This window comes from Chiloscyllium plagiosum, unplaced genomic scaffold (genome assembly GCF_037043375.1).
Source record: "Chiloscyllium plagiosum isolate Xiang-an unplaced genomic scaffold, Cpla_swu_hap1 HiC_scaffold_36, whole genome shotgun sequence".
Lineage (NCBI taxonomy): Eukaryota > Metazoa > Chordata > Chondrichthyes > Orectolobiformes > Hemiscylliidae > Chiloscyllium > Chiloscyllium plagiosum.
In genome coordinates, this window is record NW_028270174.1 from 48,700,357 (window position 1) to 48,722,871 (window position 22,515).

Here is a 22,515-nt window from a genome sequence, read left to right on the forward strand (position 1 = left end):
GGACAGAGACAGGGAGACTGCATAAGGGCTTGGAGTGATGGGAAGTCTGCAAGGTAATTGAGAGGAGCAAGACAGGCTGTAGGGGGTCTGGGAAGAAAGGCAGGCCACAAAGACATTGGGACAGAGGGAGTGGCTGTATGTGGTTCAGGGTGGGTGATATGAGTGAGGTTTATTGCGCAGTGTGTAATGTTAGCGATACATGAAGAAGCATTCAATTACCTTAACCATCCATGTAAGTGTTTGAACTGGTGCCCAAGGCCAGAACCTGGAATTGACCACTTGCTTCCTTCTTTGGCTTCCTGCTACAACTCTGTTCTCAGTTGGTTCTTGAAGACTTCACTGAAATCCTGATGCCCAGCACTAATGTCTCCAGTAATGCATCCAAGACTTTAAAATCCTCTTATATTCTATTTTCTCTATTTTAACTAACAGCTATGTATTAATTGTAACTTTCATTTAAAAGGGACACACTGCTTTCAAGAAGACCAACAGCACACATGTTCCCAGCTCAATGTGGTTTGAGGCAGTCACCAGCATGACAGACACTCAACCCTCTGATTGTGATAAAGAGAAATCTATATGCTGCCCACCCCAGCACAACCAAGATGGGTACATTACAGATGCCTGCCCACTGCCCCTGAATGGGGCCAGCTAACTTTTAGCCCTTGTTTTTGAATATTATTTATAGAAAAGTTATGAAGTTTGATGCAATGTGAGTCTTGCTTAGATTAATGAAATGTTAATATTGCATTTGTTTTACTGAAAACAAAACTGAAGTCACAACTAATGTTATCAATAAATTCTCTAGGATTCTTAGACACATCTTGTTATGTCTTACTTGAGCTAATACAACTTTTTGTGTGTTTCTACAGGGACTTGTCTTCAAACAAGATTCAAGAATTGCCGCATAACCTTTTTCAGCAACTTAAGGAACTTATACAATTGTAATTTCATCATTGATTATATTTGCTTGCTTAGTATTCACATTTTGCATGCTAAAACTTAGAATTTATTATTTCTTATTCATATAAAAATTTTTGACCTTGTACAAGTTGATACTTTTAGCTGAGTGAGCCCATATAAAAATTGAATGGTTGTAGTATAAAGACTGCTAGCATAGAGTAGAAATCTGTCAACTGGAAAGGATAACATAGGGTTACAGACTCAGTTCATATATCAACTTCATACTGTTTCCAAAACAGAATAACTCAGCTTAGCACATGGTGTGCTTATCCAATACAAGTACTAGCTGAGTTTTAATGAATAGTTAGGGAAAACAACTCTTTTAATTTTATATGGTTCAAAACATATTTAATTTATTTTATACATATACATATTCTATACCCAAATAATGACTAATTACCTTAAGGATTATGGAGATACTGAAGGAAAATGGCATTGAAGGGATCAGTCACATTTGAGAATTATGAAACAGGCTAGATTGGCTGAAGGACATAGCCCTATCCCATGCTCCTAAATCACATTTTACATATACAGGTATTTAAGAACTTTTCAGGTGGTAATGGCATTGATTTCAGTAGTACTGGTTGTAGTTTTACTGCACTCAACGCCATTCTTGGGGAAATCTAGCTTTCTGTGAAATAAGCACCAATTTCTAACCAGTGGTGTTTGCATGGTAACTGAATCAAATTGTGCATTGAAAGGCCGATTCATTGTTATAAATACTTTCAAACTGACATTTACAAATTACAAAGAACGGCTGAGCCAGTTTTGCAACCACACTTCCATGACTGCTGGTGGTGGAGAGTAGACTAATAGGAATATAGTTGACAGATTAAGCTTCTCCTTTTTCAGGACAAAACTGAGTAATTTTCCACATTATCGGGTAGATATCAGTGTTGTAGTTGTACTGGAACAGTCAGACTAGAGTTATTACTAGTTCTGAAGCACAAGTCTTCAATAATACTGCTAGAATTTTGCCATAACTCGTGGCCTTTATAGTATCCTGTGCCTTTAATCACCTCTTTATATCAAGAAATATAAAAAAAGAGAATAGGTAGGATGTGAGTTTAGATTGTGGAGTCAATATGTTAGAGATTTGGGCAGACTAGAACATACATCTTCCCAATAGACGAAGCTCCTCTGTAATGTCATTTTTGGCTCTCTAATAATAATTGTCATAGCTTAACGAGTTAGCAGTCTCATGGAAAAAAGTGATGACTTGAAAGTTTCTTTCACGCAGGTTATTCTACCTCAACCTTCTACCTCAATTGATCAGGTCTAACCCTAACTCTAATCCAGGTCTGGTCAATTAGAAATGGCTAAAGGACAAGTTTAACCTGTCAATTATAGTCGTATTAGTCTACTCTCCATCACCAGCAGTCATGGAAGAATGGTTGATACATCAAGCAGCATTTGCAAAGGAATAACCTGCTCACTGATGGTCAGTTCAGGTTTTTCCAGGGGCCACTCAGCTCTTGACTTTATTACAACCTTGGCTCAAATATGGACAAAAGAGCTGAGGTGAGAGTAACTGTCCTTGACATCATGGCAATAATCAACCAATTTGGATCCCGAGTAAAACTGGAATCAAGAGCAAACTCTCTGCTAACTGAGTATTACTTATACAAAGGAAATTGTGATTGTTGGAGATCAGTCATCTCAGTTCCAGAACATCATGCAGGAATTCCTCAGCGAAGTGACCCAGGATCATTTGCAGCCTTGGGCATCTACCTGTGTGAGGTTTGCACATTCTTCCTGTATCTGCATGGGTTTCCTCCAGGTGCTCCAGTTTCCTTCCACAGTCCAAAGATGTTCAGGTTTGATGAATTGGCTTTGCGAAATCACCCATAGTGTCCAGTGCAGGCTAGTTGGTCTCGCCATGGGAAATGCAGGGTTACAGGGTGGAGGAGTGGTGGATCTTGGTGGGATCTTCAGAATGTCAGTGTGGATTCAATGGGCCAAATGGCCTGCTTCCATACTGTAGGATTTCTATGAATTAATTTTCCCCCGTTAGAAGGTCAGAAGTGGGATGTTCACTCATGTTGCACCGTATTTAGCACTAATTTCTACTCATTAGATACTAAACCATGTGGAAATTCTAGTTCATGCCTATATGTAACAAGATTTGGACAACATCCTGACTTGGGCTGATAAGTGGTGAGTAACACTTGCACCACACAAGCACCAGGCCATGAACATCCCTAACTAGAGAATATGACCATTGCTCTTGCACGCTCAATGGCGTTACTACCACTGCATCCCCACTATCAACATCAGAAACTGAACTTGACCAGCCATATAGACACTTTTGGCCACAAGAGCAGACCATAGGTTAGGAATTCTGTGGTGAGAAATTCACCCATCTCCATCATGCTGTTCACCAACTACAAGACATGGTTCTAAAGTGTGATGGAATACTCTCTACTTTCATGGAAGATTGCAACTCCAATCGAAGAAGGTCAATACCGTCCAGGACAAAGCAGTCAGCTGAGATGCCTCATCAACAACCTTCAACATTCATTTACTTCACCACTGACATACAGTAGCAGCAGTGTCTACTATCTGCAAGATGCACTGCTACAACTCACAAGCACTCCATCGATGGCGCTTTCCAAACCCACGTCTTCTATCATCTGGAAAGACAAAGAAAACAGATGTATGGGACGCATTCACTTGAAAACTCCCCTCCGAACTTTATTTTGAACTATATTGCTATTCCTTTACTGTTGCTCAGTCAAAAACCTTAAATTCCCTTCTGAACAGCACTATGGATACACTACACTCCAAGGTCTGCAGCAGATCAAGGAGGCTGCTCAACACCATGTTCTCCAGGGCAATTAAAGATGGGCAATAAATGCTGCCATTGAGACCCACTTAGAACCAAGACTGAGCTGTAAGGTTCTAAGAATGTTCTCTCCTACCCCCATTAATGTGGATAGTTTGAATAGTTTATAAAAAAAAGCTGTTGTTTGCCAGCATAGGGACGGACTCACTTCTCTATACTATCCCACATCAGAGGTATCAAGTCCCCTTCCCTACCTGAGACCCAAGCAAAGCAGTCTACCAGACTATTACCCTGTGACAGAACTTTACCCATCAGTCTCAGAATGGAGGCCAGGTGGGAAGTGGACATGAAATAGCTAATAATTGGATCAATAGTAATACTTAAGGGCCTGAATTGGGGTGATATTCCATGCCTGCCCAACTTCCAATTGCTGACATTTAGCAGTGGCAGAAATCCACTAGAGATTTTTAAAAGCACCCCCACCTACAAACCTGCTAACTGAAAATGACAAAATTCCTCCCATTATTTCATTCTGCAGTTGAATTTCCACTTCCACACAGTGGAGCTAGTCGTGTTCAGATAGAATTCCAGGAACATAAAAAATTAACATCAGTCAGTTTTCCATTTCGAGCATTGCAGTATTTTGTTCCTGTATCAAAGTAAAGCATGCACAAACTACTTTTGGTTGTTAAAATGTTGCTTACAGATGTCTTAATGTAACAAAAGCACACTCCCTCAAACAATGACTGAATAAGTACATGATTCATTATTTTAGGCATAAGTTGTGATGAAAGTGTTAAAATACCCCATTAGTTTGTGTGAGAGAGATTATTGAAATGTTTGAATGGCAATTGATGAATATTTTGTAGAAAATATTGAAAAGTGTGGTTTGACATAGACACAATCTTTGATATTGATCTATTTTTATGGGACAACAAAATCTGTTAAAAGGGGTTTGATTCAAGTCACAACTCAGTAAATGTCGAGGTGGTTTGTTCAAGCTAGTAAATGTATTCATGTGCATGTCGTGCATGTAATGATCAGTTTTTTTAAAAATGAATGGATCAAAAATTGTGGGCCTAGTCCAGAAATGTGCAGCTAAGACCATAAACCTAAGAAATAGGAATGGAAATAGGCCAATAAGCTCCTTGAGGAGAAAGTGAGGTCTACAGATGCTGGAGATCAGAGCTGGAAATGTGTTGCCAATAAGCTCCTTGAGCCTGTTTCACCATTCAGTAGGATTGTGGTTGATCTGACACTCTTCGTGTCCATTTTCCTCCCCTACTCATCAAGAATCTATCTATCTCAGCCTTAAATATAGACAAGGACTTTCCCAGTACAAATCTCAATGGTAAAGAGGTCCAAAAGTTTTCAATCCTCTGAGAGAACAAATTCCTCCTTATATCAGGATAAAAGCAAATTACTGCAGATGCTGGAATCTGAAACCAAAAGAGAAAATGCTGGAAAATCTCAGCAGGTCTGGCAGCATCTGTAAGGAGAGCAAAGAGCTGACGTTTCGAGTCTAACTGACCCTTTGTCAAAGGGCCAGTTAGACTCGAAATGTCAGCTGTTTGCTCTCTTTACAGATGCTGCCAGACCTGCTGAGATTTTCCAGCATTTTCTCCTCCATATATCAGATTTAAATTGGCACTACTTAATTCTAAGATTATGCCCTCTCCAGTGAGGAGAATCATTTACTCTGTCAAGCCCCTTAAGAATCCTGTATGTTTTAATGAGATCACCTCTCATTCTTCTAAATTTTAGTGAGTAGAGTCACAAATTTTAGTGAGTGGGCGGCACGGTGGCACAGTGGTTAGCACTGCTGCCTCACAGCGCCAGAGACCCGGGTTCAATTCCCGCCTCAGACAACTGACTGTGTGGAGTTTGCACGTTCTCCCCGTGTCTGCGTGGGTTTCCTCCGGGTGCTCCGGTTTCCGCCCACAGTCCCAAGATGTGCAGGTCAGGTGAATTGGCCATGCTAAATTGCCCGTAGTGTTAGGTTAGGGGTATGGGTGGGTTGCGCTTCGGCGGGTCGGTGTGGACTTGTTGGTCCGAAGGACCTGTTTCCACACTGTAATGTAATCTAATCTAAAACCTGTTTAACCTTTGCTCGTAAGACAATCGCTCCATATCAGGGATCATCCTCGGGAACTTTCTCTGAAATGCCTCCAATGAAATGGTATCTTTCCTTAAATAAGGTGACCAAACTTGCTCACAGGACTCCAGATGTGGTCCTTGGACTGTTGCAGTAAGACATCCCTACTTTTATATTCCAACCCCCTGGAAATAAGTGCTAACATTTCTTTAGGCTTCCTGATTTCCGGCTGCATCTGTGTGCTAGCTTTCTGTGTTTCATGCAGATGTAAACCTAAGACCCTTTATGAAGGCAGCTTTCTGGAGATTTTATCCATTTAAATAATACACTGTTATTTCGTTCTCCCTTCCAAAATGATGAACTTCACATTGTTCCAAATTATATTCTGTTTGCCACCTTCTTTGCCTGCTTATGGAATGTATCATTATTTCTATGTAGACTTTCCCAATCTTCATAGCCTATCACTGACTTATATGCTTTTCTTTCATCCTTAACATCCTTGGTTAACCATTGTTGCTTTATTCCTCTTTGCTGCCATGAATTTTTGCTGAAAGTTATTAATTACCTCTTTAAGTGTCTCCTGCTGCTTGCTTACAGTCATTCATGCTAATCTATTTGCCCTGTTCACTTTAGCTATCTTTCCCTTTATTTCATTGTAATTCCCTTTATTTAAGTTAAACACAGTTGTTTCTGACTCTTATTTCTCACTGTTGAACTAAATAATAGAGCCATAGAGATGTACAGCATGGAAACAGACCCTTCGGTCAAACTCATCCATGCCGACCAGATATCCCAACCCAATCTAGTCCCACCTGCCAGCACTAGGCCCATATCCCTCCAAACCCTTCCTATTCATATACCCATCTAGATGCCTTTTAAATGTTGCAATTGAACTAGCCTCCACCACTTCCTCTGGCACCTCATTCCATACACTTACCACTCTCTGCATGAAAAAGTTGCCCCGTAGGTCCCTTTTATATCTTTCCCCTCTCACCTTAAACCTATGCCCTCTAGTTCTGGACTCCCCAACCCCAGGGAAAAGACTTTCTCTATTTATACTATCCATGCCCCTCATAATTTTGTAAACCTCTGTAAAGTCACCCCTCAGCCTCCGATGCTCCAGGGAAAACAGCCCCAGCCTGTTCAGCCTCTCCCTATAGCTCAAATCCTCCAACCCTGGCAACATCCTTGTAAATCTTTTCTGAACCCTTTCAAGTTTCACAATATCTTTCCGATAGGAAGGAGACCAGAATTACAAGCAATATTCCAACAGTGGCCTAACCAATGTCCTGTACAGCCGCAACATGACCTCCCAACTCCTGTACTCAATACTCTGACCAATAAAGGAAAGCATACCAAATGCCTTCTTCACTATGTTATCTACCTGCGACTCCACTTTCAAGGAGCTATGAACCTGCATTCCAAGGTCCCTTTGTTCAGCAACACTCCTTAGGTCCTTACCATTAAGTGTATACGTCCTGCTAAGATTTGCTTTCCCAAAATGCAGAATTAAGAGAAAATCTAGAATTAAGAGTCTGTCAATGATCATGAATCCATTGTTGGGGAAAACACATTTTGTTCACTAATGTCCTTCAGCGGAGGCAACTGCCATCCTTACCTGGCCTGGTCTACATGTGACTCCAGACCCACAGCAAGCTGCTTGGCTCTTAACTGCTTCTGGGCAATTAGGAATGAAAAATAAATGCTGCCCTTTCCTTCATCTCATGACTAAAAACAAATTGATTTTGTTTAAATTTTCGATGATAAGGAGGGAGAGTACATCTGGTTAGTGTAGTTGATGAATGAACACAGATTTCATTTTGACTGACAATTTGAACATCAGAAATCTCCAAATTTACGGAATCAAACAGGGAATGGTCACATGATTTTAAACAAACAAAAGTGTTAAACAGACTAGGAGCCTGTGAATTGTGGTGATCATTCTGCAAACCAAGCTTGATGCTCTTGGGTCAATACTTTCAAATCCCACCCTGAAGTACCCTTTGATTCACTGATGTCCCTGAGGAATGGGTTAAATTCTATCATGTTATGATCACAATGTCCTGGAGAATCTTTTACTCTGAAACCCTTTAATCCTAACTCATTATCCACTACCAGATCCAAGATAGCCTGTTCCCTAGTTGGCTTCATAACATATTGCTCAAGAAAACTATCCCTAATGCATTCAATGAATTTGTTGTCATAGCTACCTTTTTCAATCTGATAAACCTAATTAATATGGAAATTAAAATCACCCCTAATTATTGCTGTGTTCTTTTTACATACTTCTACTATTTGTTGATCTATAGCATTTTCCAGTCTTCAGGAATCTTCCATATACGACTGCCCTCTGCTTAAACAAATTTCCCCTTAGGTCCCTTTTAAATCTTTCTCCTCTCATTTTAAACCAATGTCCTCTAGTTTTGGATTCCCCTACCCCAGAGAAAAGAGCTTGTCTATTTATCCTATCCATGCCCCTCATGATTTTATAAACCTCTATAAGGTCACCCCTCAGCCTCCAACATTCCAGGTAAAATAGCCCCAGCATATTCAGCCTCATCCAACTGCACAAATCCTGGCAACATCCTTGTAAATATTGTACACCTTTCAAGTTTCACAACATCCTTCCTATTGCAGGGAGACCAGAATTGTACATACTATTCCAATAGTGGCCTAACCAATGTCCTGTACAGCTGCAACATTACCTCCCAACTCCTATACTCAATGCATTGACCAATAAAGGCAAGCATACCAACTGCCTTCTTCACTATCCTATCTATCTGTGACTCCACTTTCAAGAAACTATGAACTCTAATCTGAAAGTAACTTCTAATAGATAGTCACATTAGCTGCTATTACCAACCAATGAACTTACAGTTGTCTGTGATGTCACTCATTGTTTTATGTTGTGCCTCTGATCCTGGGCTCGGCTTCAGTATAGAGCAAAAGCCTTTCATCAGGGCATTTTCCTGCTCCTCGGATGCTGCCTGACCTGCTGTGCTTTTCCAGCACCACTCTGATCTAAACTCTGGTTTCCAGCATTTGCAGTCCTTACTTTTGCCTACTCAGCTTCAGTATATCCAGTTTATTGAAAACCTTACAAATTGTAAATTAAAAAAACAAGCAAAAAGCAGCTTTTCTCCTCTGCACCAAATTCCTGTTCTTTCCTAAAGATCCCAGAAATATACGCTCACTCTGGATGTGATCTCTCCTTCCTAATCCTGCAAATGTTACTCAGGTGCCAGACAAAGATTTGTACCAAGAGTGTGCATGTATGTTGTTGTGTATCAATTGTATAGCGTGTAGCTAAGCAAAGGTTTCATAGACACTACCAACACATTCCCATCTCTGGTTAACAGTGTTATCTTTTGATTGGGCTAATAAAATCTCAGGAGAAACTGTTGACATCGAAACATTTCCATAGCATGGAATGACATTCTGTGCACAAAAAATATGAGTTGATAAAAAGAATATAACTGGTTACCCCTTGTCATTGCAGGAACATTTCTTTCAATATCATGAAGCAAATCCATAAAGACCAATTTGATTGCCTGGAGAATCTAAAATCACTGTAAGTTTTCCCAGGACCTTTACAATATGAATGTTTTGATATTCAACTAAGTATTATAATCTATGATTTTTTTTAGTGAAATTTGTGCGTAGCGACTACAGAATCCCTACAGTGTAGAAGCAGGCCATTCGGTCCATCGAATCCAAACCAACCCTCCAAAGAGTATCCCACCTAGACCCACCTCCCTACCCTATCCCTGCATTTCCCATGGCTAATCCACCTACCCTACGCATCCCTGGACACTATTGGCAATTTAGCAGTGCCCCACCCATCCTGCACATCTTTGAACTGTGGGAGGAAACCCACACAGAGATGGGGAGAATATGCAAACTCCACATAAGACAGTCGTCTGAGGCTGGAATTGAACCCGGTTCCATGGTGCTGTGAGGTGGCAGTGCTAACTACTGAGCCACTGTGACAGCCGTTTCTCCACAGACTTCATGGAAATTGTGTAGCTACCTGTTTGCAATCAGAATAGTGATGGTAACTGACAGAACTTCTGTATAATTGTAGGGCCGTAGTGCACCATCAAAAACTCATGAGGCACTGTGTCCCACAGTGGCCACATATTCAGTCTAAAAGGATACTTTGTATTACTATGTGGGAGAGGCACTTTGAAGTTTTTAATTTAGCGCTAGTTTGGAGTCAATTTAGAGGTAAATTTTCCGAATATCGAGCATTTTCATATCCCAATGCTGATGAGAAGAAACTTCAAATCCTACCCATACTAATTGAATGGATATGTTTTGTAAGGATATTAATATTTTCTATTGTTACAGCAGTATGGATGGAATGGATTTTCAGGCTCTACATAACAGGATATTCCAGCCTCTTACGAATCTATCCCATGTGTAAGTGTTATGCAAATATATATAAACTAGAAGGAACTCTTAATGCAAGTGCTGTTGCAGCCCATGACTTTAATAGAAGCATGCTAATAATTTGACTTTCCTTTCAGATATTTTAAGAAATTCCAGTTCTGTGCTTATACCCCACATGTTCGTAGCTGCAAGCCTAACACCGATGGAATATCATCCTTTGAGAACCTGCTTGCTAATGCTGTCCTTCGAGTTTTTGTTTGGGTGGTTTCTGCTATTACTTGTTCTGGAAACATCTTCGTCATTTGCATGAGATTTTACATCAGATCGGAGAACAAGCTTCATAGCTTGTCTATCATGTCTCTTTGCTGTAAGTATACACTCAATGGAGCAAACTTTGATTTTCTTTTAGTATCGTATATATTTTAATTGCATCAATCTTCTTCCTTTTCTGATATCCTGGTATGTACAGTCAAAAAGGCAGTCAAGTAACCTCTACACATCTTTACCATTGTCATTGTTATGCTACCACGTAGAAGTTATATAGGCACACCGCAGTAATGACTCTTGCTGTGATGCCCCGGTAGGAACAAACAGAGTCCAGCACCAAATCTACATGATATGATATGTAAAATCAGCTGTTCAAATCTGTAAGGAATCATATTTGCAGAATGCATAGTTTAACCTCTCAATTATGATAGTGCAACACTCCCTCAGTACCACATTGTAAAGTCAAACTATACTTTTGTGCTGAATTCCGGAGTAGGATTATGATCCTAGAGACTCAAAGACGACTGGGTTATGATTGTCACTGTACTGAGACACATATTGATGTGTAGATTTTCTTTGTAGACCCAACTAATAAATGTTTGCTTTGTTCTTCCTAGGTGCAGACTGCCTGATGGGAATATATCTTTTACTAATTGGATCATATGACCTTAGATACCGTGGCGAATACAATAGGCATGCTCAAATGTGGATGGACAGCATGCAGTGTCGGATAACTGGATCTTTAGCAATGTTTTCAACAGAGGTGTCTGTATTACTTTTGTCTTTCCTGACTTTGGAAAAGTACCTCTGCATTGTTTATCCATTCAGCAATCTGAAGCCAGGAAAATGCAGAACAGTTTTTATTTTGGTTTTCATTTGGTTTGTGGGATTTGTCATTGCATTCACTCCCCTGATGAATAATGACTTCTTTAAGAATTATTATGGCAGAAATGGAGTATGCTTCCCACTGCATTCAGAACATTTGGACACTTATGGAGCACAGATATATTCAACTATCATTTTTCTTGGTAAGCCTGAAGATTATTCATTGTGTCTAACTATTCAATTCAAGTTCAGTAGCATGTTTTCTTGTGTGTATTCAACTATACTATCGATCCATTCGTAGCCCAGCAGCATATCTAACAGAAAGTACCAGCTGTTTGTTGAGTTACCAAATCTCTGCAGGGGAGAAGAGAAAGGGAGGTCGTTAGGAATGATATATTTGAACTTTTTGATACTTGGCTATGAAGAAAAAGAAACAGCTAAGACTTCTAATCCTGATTACTATTGCTTACTCTGAATGCAGTGATACAGGGTATGAGAAGATGATTAAGCTTAATTATTACTGCTTCGTCAAGTATCATGAAAGCATTCAATGTCCAAGTTCACTCCAGTTAAATGGCTGGTTTAGTGAGATATCAAGGGCTCCAAGCAACCATATAACTGTACCCTAGCAGCAATCAGTACTTTCAAGATAGCAATGAAGAAAAATAGAAAATGCAATATTGAAACTGCGTCAAAATGTTGTAAATTCCCTAAATTCAAAATTTATTTTGATAACAGCAAAGGTGTTTTGTTTATATAGTCTTATGCTTAATGTTTGCCCCTCCCAATTTTATTTGTTTCTATTCTTTCCATCTTCAGCCCATGTCTTCCTCCTGATCCAAACACCTGGCTAAGGGAACATCAAGGTACCCTGTTCCCATTCCATTGCTACTCCTCAACCAGCTGTTAGATGTACAAGAACATAATGGATTGCTTCATCCTTCAGTTTCACCCCCATGATACTGAACTCTGCTTTACCAACAGCTCAGCTGAGAAGTGAGATCAAACCATATGGGGAAATCAGAGGGTTAAATCCTTTTGCAACCCATGTGGTGTGTCATTATTTTTGCAGTATGTTACACATTTTAAGCCACCTGGAGTCCACTTCTCTACAGGTGTGAAACTAAAATATAATTGTCATGCTTTGGTATGTTGAAATGACAAATTTTACAAACGATTTGTGTGAAGTTCATTGAAGTTCAACCTCCATTGAAGTTATTCATTGGCATCAACAAAAATCACCTCTGCAGGGTACATATATATGACAGATAACAAACAAGTACTTGTATTCTGAAAGCACAAAGGCAATTTGATAATCAGAACATTCAGTTTATTCCTGACAATGGTAGACCACTATCCTAATGCACCGGATCCTTGACAGATGGAAATAGCACAGTGTTTAATGCAATATTGTCTTCAGGTAGAAGTTACTGAATAACAAACCTAATTTACTTCTTTGTGCTGCAGTTGAGACTTTCAAATATGTTTCTGATGTAAATAACCTGACAGATTCTACCAATATGAGAAATAGGAGTTTTAATGTTTTAATAAGCATAGGAACATTTACATTTTAATGTCAATTTATGGGAGTTGGCTGATCACTTCGGCCTTTTAAAAGATCCCATCACACTGCTTGAAGGGGAACAGGGAAATTCTCAATTTATCTTGGCCACAAGCTATCACTAAAGCAGAAAAGATAACTGATCATTTATATAAATGATACTTTAGAACTGTGTGTACAAATGGATTTCAGTGATTGCCTGCACATCAGCAATGACTGCACCTCAAAAGCAAATAACTGGCTCTAAAGCATATCTTTCACCTGGACAGTCTCAGATTCCTCCCTCCCCTTCCTCGACCTTTCTATTTCTATCTCAGGCGACCGAATCAACACAGACATCTACTACAAACTGACCGACTCCCACAGCTACCTGGACTACACCTCCTCCCACCCTGCCCCCTGTAAAAACGTCATCCCATTCTCCCAATTCCTTCGTCTCCGCCGCATCTGCTCCCAGGAGGACCAGTTCCAAAAACGTACAACCCAGATGGCCTCCTTCTTCAAGGACCGCAATTTCCCCCCCGACATGGTCGACGATGCCCTCCACCGCATCTCTTCCACTTCCCGCTCCTCCGCCCTTGAGCCTCGCCCCTCCAACCGCCACCAGGACAGAACCCCACTGGTCCTCACCTACCACCCCACCAATCTCCATGTACAGCGCATCATCCACCGTCATTTCCGCCACCTCCAAACAGACCCCACCACCAAGGATATATTTCCCTCCCCTCCCCTATCAGCATTCCGTAAAGACCACTCCCTCCGTGACTCCCTCGTCAGGTCCACACCCCCCACCAACCCAACCTCCACTCCCGGCACCTTCCCCTGCAACCGCAGGAGGTGCAAGACCTGCGCCCACACCTCCCCCCTCACCTCCCTCCAAGGCCCCAAAGGAAACTTCCATATCCACCACAAATTCACCTGCACCTCCACACACATCATCTATTGCATCCTCTGCACCCGATGTGGCCTCCTCTATATTGGGGAGACAGGCCGCCTACTTGCGGAATGTTTCAGAGAACACCTCTGGGACACCCGGACCAACCAACCCAACCACCCTGTGGCTCAACACTTCAACTCCCCCTCCCACTCCACCAAGGATATGCAGGTCTTTGGACTCCTCCATCGCCAGACCACAACAACACGACGGTTGGAGGAAGAGCGCCTCATCTTCCGCCTAGGAATCCTCCAACCACAAGGGATGAACTCGGATTTCACCAGTTTCCTCATTTCCCCTCCCCCCACCTTGTCTCAGTCAAATCCATCGAACTCAGCACCGCCTTCCTAACCTGCAATCTTCTTCCTGACCTCTCCGCCCCCACCCCAGTCTGACCAATCACCCTCACCTTGACCTCTTTCCACCTATCGCATTTCCGACGCCCCTCCCCCAAGTCCCTCCTCCCTACCTTTTATCTTAGCCTGCTGGACAAACTTTCCTCATTCCCGAAATGTCGATTCTCCTGTTCCCTGGATGCTGCCTGACCTGCTGCACTTTTCCAGCAACACATTTTCAGCTCTAAAGCATATCTGAAAGGCAGTATATAAATGTACTTTATCCTTCATTCTCCAGACTTTTTGGAAAAAGTGATCAATACCATCTTGGATCAATTACTAATCCAGTGTAAAATTCTGGAACATCTGTAAAATTATCAGAGAACTTCATGCTGCTGTCAGCAGGCATGAGTTTTCTAAGATTAGAGTGGTGCTGGAAAAGCACAGCAGGTCAGGCAGCGTCCGAGGAGCAGGAAAATCGATGTTTTGGGCAAATGCCCTTCATCAGGAATCCCCCTTGAGTTTTCTAAGACCTTATTTGAGATGAAATGAACAATATTTCCCTGGCTAGTGCTTAAATTCCTCCAGATATGCTATTTTTAAACTGTAAATCTCTTGGATGATACCCAAGTACTGAATCTGTGTTTAGAAACAGCATTGCAGAGCTTTTGGGGGTCCCTGTGAGTGAAGGTTCCAAAATGGCTTCTAGAGCTCATGCACATTCTTCTGATGCAAAACACACCAGAGCTACTTGGTTTAGCAATTAGCATGCATGTAGTTAACACAGATTGGAGGTATGTGTTCCAGGATTTGTCATGCCTCTAGCCAATCTGTTTCAGTGCAGGCATAACACTGACATCTATCTGACAATGCAGAGAATTGCCCAGACATGTTCTGTACTCAAAAGCAGACAAATCCAATGCACCACTTCATCAGTTTACTATCAATCCAGCTGTCCCTCTACCTGCAAACATCCATCCCCAATCTACTTTTGAAACTTTTGGATGTAGGTTTGCTCGCTGAGCTGGAAGGTTCATTTCCAGAAGTTTCGTTACCTTACTAGGTAACATCTTCAGTGGGCCTCAGGCGAAGCAATGCTGAAAATTCCTGCTTTCTATTTAAATGTTTGGGTTTCGTTGGGTCGGTGATGTCATTTCCTGTGGTGATGTTATTTCCTGTGGTGAAGTCACCTCCTGTTCCTTTTCTCAGGGGGGTGGTAGATGGGGTCTAAATCAATGTGTTTGTTGATAGAATTCTGGTTGGAATGCCATGCTTCTAGGAATTCTCATGCATGTCTTTGTTTGGCTGTCCTAGGATGGATGTGTTGTCCCAGTCGAAGTGGTGTCCTACCTCATCCGTATGTGAGGATACTAGTGAGAGAGGGTCATGTCTTTTTGTGGCTAGTTGGTGTTCATGTATCCTGGTGGCTAGTTTTCTGCCTGTTTGTCCAATGTAGTGTTTGTTACAGTCCTTGCATGGTATTTTGTAAATGACATTAGTTTTGCTTGTTGTCTGTATAAAGGCAGTAATGCAGAGACTTGAGCAAACAGCTCTGCCAACCATCCAACCCAAACTCTGGGTCCGCTACATGGATGATACCTTTGTCATCGCTAAACGAAACAATGTAGAGGCCAGCAATAATACCCTTACTGGCATAAAATTTACTAAAGAGGAGAAAAACAACAACAAACCGCCATTCCTAGATGTCGCAGTCGAGCGAACAGCCAATGGGGAACTTCAAACTAGCATCTACAGGAAAACAACACATATAGACCAAATATTGAACGACAGAAGCAATCATCCCAACACCCACAAACGAAGCTGCATCAGAACATTATTTCAATGAGCCGACACACACTGCAGCACAGAGGAACTACGCAGAGCAGAGGAAGATCACCTATACCATCTATTCAAAAAGAATGGGTACCCAATGAACACAGTATGCCAAATTCTCAGCAACATATCCCAACAAGCAGACAAAACACGTCCAGAAACCCGAGCCACTCTCCCCTACATCAAAGACATCTCGGAAATGACTGCCACACTACTGAGACCCCTTGGCATCACGGTAGCCCACAAACCCACCAACACACTAACACAGCAGCTAATGAACTTGAAAGATCCTATGCAGACAAGTAAACTAATGTCATTTACAAAATACCATGCAAGGACTGTAACAAACACTACATTGGACAAACAGCCAGAAAACTAGCCACCAGGATACATGAACACCAACTAGCCACAAAAAGACATGACCCTCTCTCACTAGTATCCTCACATACAGATGAGGAAGGACACCACTTCGACTGGGACAACACATCCATCCTAAGTCAAGCCAAACAAAGACACACACAAGAATTTCTAGAAGCATATCATTCCAACTGGAACTCTATCAACAAACACGTCGATTTAGACCCCATCTACCACCTGAGAAAAGGAACTGGAAGTGACTTCGCCACAGGAAATAACATCACCACAGGAAATGACATCACCAACCCAAAGAAACCCAAACATATAAATAGAAAGCAGGAATTTTAAGCATTGCTTCGCCTGAGGCCCACTGAAGATGTTACCTAGTAAGGTAACAAAACTTCTGGAAATGAACCTTCCAGCTCAGCGAGCAAACCTACATCCAAAACCTCAACCTGAGCTACAAATCTTCTCAAAACTCGCTACTTTTGAAAGTTCTTGTCTAATACCATCAAAAACGGCCTTCCTCCAATTTACAACTTTAAATTTTAGATCCTGTCTAAACTTTTCCATCAGTATTTTAAAACTAATAGAATTATGTTCGCTGGCCCCAAAGTGCTCCTCCACTGACACCTCAATCACCTGCCCTGCCTTATTTTCCAAGAGTATGTCATATTTTGCACCTTCTCTAATAGGTACATTTTCTTGTACACACTTAACAAATCTTCCAAGCGTTTAACTCTATGGCAGTCTCAGTCTATGTTTGGAAAGTTAAAATTCTCTACAGAAATCATCTTATTATTCTTACAGATAACTGCGATCTCCTTACAATTTTGTTTCTCAATTTTGTGCTGACTATTGGGAGTCTATAGTACAATCCCAATAAGTGGTCATCCCTTTCCTATTTCTCAATTCCACCCAAATAAGTTCCCTGGACGTATCCCCAGGAATATCCTTCCTAAGTACAGCCATAATGTTATCCCTTATCAAAAACACCACTCCCCCTCCTCTCTTACCACCCTTTCTATCCTCGTATAGCATCTTTATCCTGGACCATTAAGCTGCTAGTCCTGTCCATACCCAGAACCATGCCTCTGCAATTGCTACAAAACCCCAATCTCATGTTTCCAACCATACCCCGAGTTAATCTGCTTACCCTGTTAGGCCTCTTGCTTTGAAATAAATACAGTTTAATCAGTCCTACCCCGCTCTCTGATGTACCTACCTGTCCTGACTGTTTGACTTGCTCCTTTTCCCAATCGAATCAGTCTCAGACTGGTCTCTTTCCTCACTTTCTCCCTGGGTCTCACCCCCACCCCCCCATCCTCCCAAACAGGTCCAGCAAATCTGCCTTATTCATTTGTGGGACTTGGGCATCGCTGGCTGGCCAGCATTGATAGCCCATCTCTATTTGCCTTTGAGAAGGTGCTGGTGAGCTACCTTCTTGAATTGCTGCAGTCCACTTGTGGTAAGTTCACCCACAATGCCAGTAGGGAGGGAATTCCAGGATTTTGTCCCAAAACTATGAAGGATCGGCGGTATATTTCCAAGTCAGGATGGTGAGTGATTTGGAGGGGACCTTGCAGGTGGTGGTGTTCCTAAGTACCTGCTGCCCTTGTCCTTCTAGATGTAAGTGGTCATGGGTTTGGAAGGTGCTAAGGACCTTTGGTGAATTTCCACAGTGCGTCATGTAGATAGTTCACACTGCTGCTACTACGCGCCGGTGGTGGAGGGATGGAATGTTGGTAGATGTGGTGCCAATCAAGCGGGTTGCTTTGTTCTGGAATGGTGTAAAGCTTCCTGAGTGTTGTTGGAGCTGTACTCATCCAGGCAAATGGGGAGTATTCTATCACACTCCTGATTTGTGCCTGGATAGATTGTGGGGTGTCAAGATGTGAGTTACTCGCCGCTGTATCACTAGTTTCTGACCTGCTTTTGTAGCCACTTATTATATGTGGTGAATCTAGTTGAGTTTCTGGTCAATGGTAATCCAAGGATGTTAACAGTGGGGGATCCATTGATGGTAATACCGTTGACTGTCAAGGAGCAGTGGTTAGAGTGTCCCTTATTGGTGATGGTCATTGTCTGGCATTTGTGTGGTGTGAATGTTACTTGTCAGCCCAAGCCTGGATATTGTCTAGATCTTGTTGCATTTGAGCACGGGCTGCTTCAGTATCTGAGGAGTTGCAAATGGTGCCAAACACTTTGCAATCATTAGCAAATATCCCCATTTTTGACCTTATGACAGAGGAAAGGTTGGGACTCCTGCAGAGATGGCCTGGAGCTGAGATGACTGACCCTCCACAACCACAACCATCTTCCTTTGTGCCAGGTATGACTCGAACCAGCAGAGTGTTTGCCCCTGATACCCATTGATTCTAGTTTTGCTAGGGCTCCTTGATGCCATACTTGGTCAAATGCAGTCTTGATGTCAAGGGCTGTCAGTCTCCCCTCACCTCTGGAATTCAGCTCTTTTGTCCACGTTTGAACCAAGGCTGTAGTGAGATCAGGAGCTGAGTGACCCTGGCGAAATTCAAACTCGGTGTCACTGAGTAGTTTGTTGCTGAGCAGGTGCTGCTGTATTTTTCAATCCCTTACCAGTATTTTTTTAGACCTCTTCCAATTCAGATGCTAACCATCCTTCTCATGCAGGTCACTTCCACCCAGAAGAGATTCCAATGATCCAAAATTGTGAAGCCTTTTCTCCTGCACCAGCTCTTCAGCCATGCATTCAACTGCTCTATCCTCCTATTTCTACCTTCACTAGCTTGTGACACCAGGAATAATCCAGATATTACTACCCTCCAGGACCTCCTTTTTAAATTCCTGTGTAACTTTCTATGTTCTCACCTCCGAATGTCATCCTTTTCTCTTCCTATGTTGTTAGTTTGAATGTATACCCCTCTCTCCTTTGAGGATATTGTGCACCCTCTCCAAAATATCCTTGATCCTGGCACCAGGAAGGCATTCTGATTTACCGCTGTCAGCCACAGAAAAATCTGTCTGTGCCTCTGACGAGAGAATCCCCTATCACGGACGATTGCTTGGAACCTGACGTTCCCCTCATTACATTTGAGCCAGTCTCGGTACCAGAAACCTGGCTGTCCATGAAAGTCCATCACCTGCTACATTTACCAAAACAGCATACTTGTTAAGGGATGGGGATAGCCACAAGATACTCCTGCACAACCTGCCTCCACCTCCTACCTTGCCTGGAGGTAACCTATCTACCTGACTGTATCGGTGGTTTTTCTTCCTTCCTTTAACAGCCATCCATCACACCTCTTACCTTTTGTAAATTCCTCATTGCCTGTAACTGCTGCTCCAGCCAATCCATGTAATCCATTAGGATTTGCAACAAAACACACTTCCTGCAGACATAATCATCAGTAACATTGAAACTCTGACTAATTCCCCAGATCTGATAGGAAGAGCATACCGCTCTACAAAAAAACCATCTTTGCACCTTAGCAAACAGACCCAGAAAATAGCACTGCTGTGCAAAATATTGCTCTAGGCTAACTTAGTACCTATCTTTTATATTTTTTAAATTTAATCAAAAGACAGGTCTCAATAAAACATATAATCAAAAAAAGAATTCGCTCCACTCACTATTGTAGATTTACAAAGACCAACACTAAGGTTACACTTAAAAACTATCCATTTAGCTGCTCCCCTACTGTGAGCTCTCCTATATAGATTTCTCCAACATCAGCTGTGAATTTCCCTGTTTCTTAATTTTTCTTAGATGCACTCCAAAGTCCAGAGATACTCCCTTGGGAGGAAGAGGAAGCAAGTACAGAATTGGGGAAGATGGATGTGAAATTCTTGAGCAGGCTGACACTAGAAGTAAGGAAGTATGGAGGTTTTGGTGGATTTAAAAGTGGACAAATTTATTTTTCTCACCCATAGGGAATAAAGATAATAGGACTGGTGGCAGGTTGAAACCTTTAGATTGTTGTTAATTGAGCACTTAAGGGACTTAATTGGTGACAGGTTGGGAATTTTGACTGGAACTTTCACCCAGAAATTAATTGCTGAGATGGTGGGAAGCTCACGGCTGTCAGATTTCCTGATGCCAATCTATCCAATTATTTGCCTTGTCCTCCATCTTCCCCATCACTTATAAAGATAGGAAATGCACCAATTCTATGAGATATCGGTTCTTTATTATGAATATGCTCATTAAAGTGTGAGAAAGTACTGTAGCCATGATTCCGCTGCTAGAGCAGAACAATGTCCACGTTTGTACATTTAGCTCCTTCCAGGCTTGTTCTGGTGAATATCAAAACGTATAGTCAAAACATTTGAAGGTTGAAAAGGTTATGAAACAACCTAAATGTCAGCAATTAACCTATTATTAAATTATATGCATGTTTATATGATGTTTGTTTTCACAGGTGTAAACCTTGTCGCTTTCATAGTGATAGTATTTTCCTATGGAAGTATGTTCTACAATATTCATCAAACCAGTACAATGGCAACAGAATTCAGCAAACACATTAAAAAGGAAGTAACCATTGCCAAACGCTTTTTCTTCATCGTCTTCACAGATGCCCTTTGTTGGATCCCTATTTTTATATTAAAAATTCTGTCTGTACATAAGGTAGAAATACCAGGTAAGTTACCTAATATTCCCTACTTTAAAGACCAAGCTTGTATTTCAGTTGCCTGCAGGTCTTATTAATGTCTCCAAAATGTTGCACCTTGGATCTTTGTCAGCCAGTAAAAGGAGGAAGATAATTTACCAATACATAAAATCCCTGCATTATGGAAACAGGCCGTTGGGCCCAACAAGTCCACACTGACCCTCTGAAGAGTATCCCACACAGAGCCATCCCTCTACCCTATTACTCTACATTTCCCCTGACTAATGCACTTAACCTACACATCCCTGAACACAATGGGCAATTTAGTACGGCCAATTCACCCAATCTGCACATCTTTGACTGTGGGAGGAAACCCACGCAGACACAGGGAAAATATACAAACTCCTCACAGACAAGTTGCTCGAGGCTGGAGTAGAACCCAGGTCCCTGGTACTATGAGGCCACAGTGCTAACCACTGACCCACCATTCTGCCCACAGTTTGGCACTAACGTTGATTGAACAGAATGTGCAATTAATTTGCAACATAACCTTAATTTTTCAGAAGCTATAGAGTTCCATAATAATGGAAGGTCTTTCTTCCAGTCCAGTAAATGTCAAAATATCTCATCTTCTCCTAAATATTTCTGCTTTGACAAAATACTTTATTATTCAATTTTTCGTTCATATTTCTGTTGCATTGAATTTCTAGCAGCATCATTTTTAAATTGTCTGAAACAAAACAGAGTTCTAAAACTTTCAATTACTTGTCTAACTCCTGCAAGAATGACTGAGATTTTAAACTATCTCTTAAATTCAAAGTGAAATGAGGTTATGAAGAGGATCATGTGGCTTGCTGCTAATCTTGTCCAACCACAAGCCTGCATGAGCTGCACAGCCTAGCTCCCTTGTAGATTGGAATGAGGGGGGGTTGATGCAGGTTGAGTGCTGCTGAAGTACATGTACCAGGTTTAAGACTTGAACATACAGGAAGAGGTGGATGTCTCAGCTATTGCAGAACTTGCTGTCTCTGAGTCTCTGTGGTCAGGTGATCTGTGGTCCAGCAACCAACCAAGTGGGAGGCCTTTAAAAGTGAGATCACGAGAGTTCGTGTGAGGGTGAAAGGCAAGTTTGACAGGAATATGGAACCCTGGATGACAAGAGATATTGAGGCTTTCACCAGAAAAAAGGAGGTGGTATGGCCCAGGTAGAAGCAGCTGGGATCAAGGAATCCCTGGAGGTGTACAGGGGATACAAAAGTTTACTGAAGAAGAAAATTAGGAGGGTGAAATGGGGGGCACGAGATTGCATTGGCTAAGAATATTAAGATGAATCCAAAGTGGTCCTTTGAGTATATTAAAGGAAAAAGAATAACTAGAGAGAGAATAGGACTCCTGAAGGACCAGAGTAGACATGTATATGTAGAACTGCAGGAGATGGATGAGGTCCTCAATGAATATTTCTCCTCTGTGTTTATCATGGAGAAAAACATGAAGATGTAGGGACTTTGGGAAGTTAGTGGTCATATCTTGGGACAGTCCATATCACAGTAGAGGAGATGTTGGATGTATTAGAATGTGG

At 41.6% G+C, this 22,515-nt stretch overlaps 1 protein-coding gene across 1 annotated transcript in view; it reads left to right on the forward strand.

Annotated features, from left to right (window-relative positions):
* rxfp1 (relaxin family peptide receptor 1) overlaps positions 1-22,515 on the forward strand; it is a 122,595-nt gene that overhangs the window by 78,627 nt on the left and 21,453 nt on the right. Inside the window, exons 12-17 of the mRNA XM_043673942.2 lie at positions 873-944; positions 9,343-9,414; positions 10,194-10,265; positions 10,373-10,602; positions 11,120-11,530; positions 20,748-20,966. Of these exons, the coding sequence (XP_043529877.2) occupies positions 873-944; positions 9,343-9,414; positions 10,194-10,265; positions 10,373-10,602; positions 11,120-11,530; positions 20,748-20,966 (1,076 nt within the window). The remainder of the gene's footprint in view (positions 1-872; positions 945-9,342; positions 9,415-10,193; positions 10,266-10,372; positions 10,603-11,119; positions 11,531-20,747; positions 20,967-22,515) is intronic.